Source organism: Otolemur garnettii, unplaced genomic scaffold (assembly GCF_000181295.1).
Source record: "Otolemur garnettii isolate 467f Iridium unplaced genomic scaffold, OtoGar3 scaffold00005, whole genome shotgun sequence".
NCBI classification, from domain to species: domain Eukaryota; kingdom Metazoa; phylum Chordata; class Mammalia; order Primates; family Galagidae; genus Otolemur; species Otolemur garnettii.
The window spans coordinates 3,677,122-3,677,948 of record NW_003852400.1 but is presented as its reverse complement, the minus strand read 5'-3'; the positions used below and the strand labels follow the sequence as shown (position 1 = coordinate 3,677,948).

General features: G+C 31.0%; 1 protein-coding gene across 7 annotated transcripts in view; it reads left to right on the top strand.

Annotated features, from left to right (window-relative positions):
• The window catches only part of KMT2E (lysine methyltransferase 2E), a 103,789-nt gene that overhangs the window by 62,184 nt on the left and 40,778 nt on the right, over positions 1–827 (top strand). For all 7 annotated transcript variants that reach the window (XM_012812224.2, XM_023518737.1, XM_023518711.1 and 4 more), the window contains one exon: positions 358–530. In XM_012812224.2, coding sequence (XP_012667678.1) covers positions 358–530 — 173 coding nt within the window. The remainder of the gene's footprint in view (positions 1–357; positions 531–827) is intronic.

Below are 827 nucleotides of genomic sequence, written 5' to 3'. Positions count from 1 at the left end.
GCTGGTTCAAAGGGTAAATACATAGATAATTTTGCTAGATATGGCTAAATTCCCCTTTGTATGTCATTTTGAATTTTTACTGGTAGTGTATGAAAGTGGCTATTTCTCCCCAATTACACCACCAGAATATGTTGTCAGACTTTGGAATCTTTCTAGTTTAATGTGTGAATAATTATATTTGTAGTTTATATTTAAATGTATCTTTTTATTACAAGCGAGGTGAGTAAAGAAGTGAAACAAACATTTTTATTCTTTGGAAAGATGGGGAATCACACTTTGTTGTGTGCAATGTTGCTTTATTTCACTGTTTGAAATAGAAGTGTTACTTATGTAGTAATTTTTATTTTGCCTTTGAAGATGGTGATACCAGTGCAACTGAGAGTGGTGATGAGGTTCCTGTGGAGTTATACACTGCATTTCAGCATACTCCAACATCGATTACTTTAACTGCTTCAAGAGTTGCCAAGGTTAATGATAAAAGAAGGAAAAAAAGTGGGGAGAAAGAACAAAACATTTCAAAATGTAAAAAAGTACGTTTTTGCTTGATTTGAGTAGATGAGAGAGTAAATAGCTGAATTTTGTAGGAAAGACAGAAATGAAAGTAATGGATAGTAGCTAAAAAAGGTAGTATGATAGCTAGCAAAAGTGTTTTTTAAATTAATTTTAAACTCACTTTAAAATTTTAATGCATTCTAAAAATTGGAACAAAATAGAGAAAGAAAATGTTTTAAACTGCTTTGAAATAATTTAATGAAACTAGTTGTAGAAATGCAAAAGCTAAAATAGAAGAGATTGCTATTTTAGAAAACAGAAATGGCTCGGCGCCT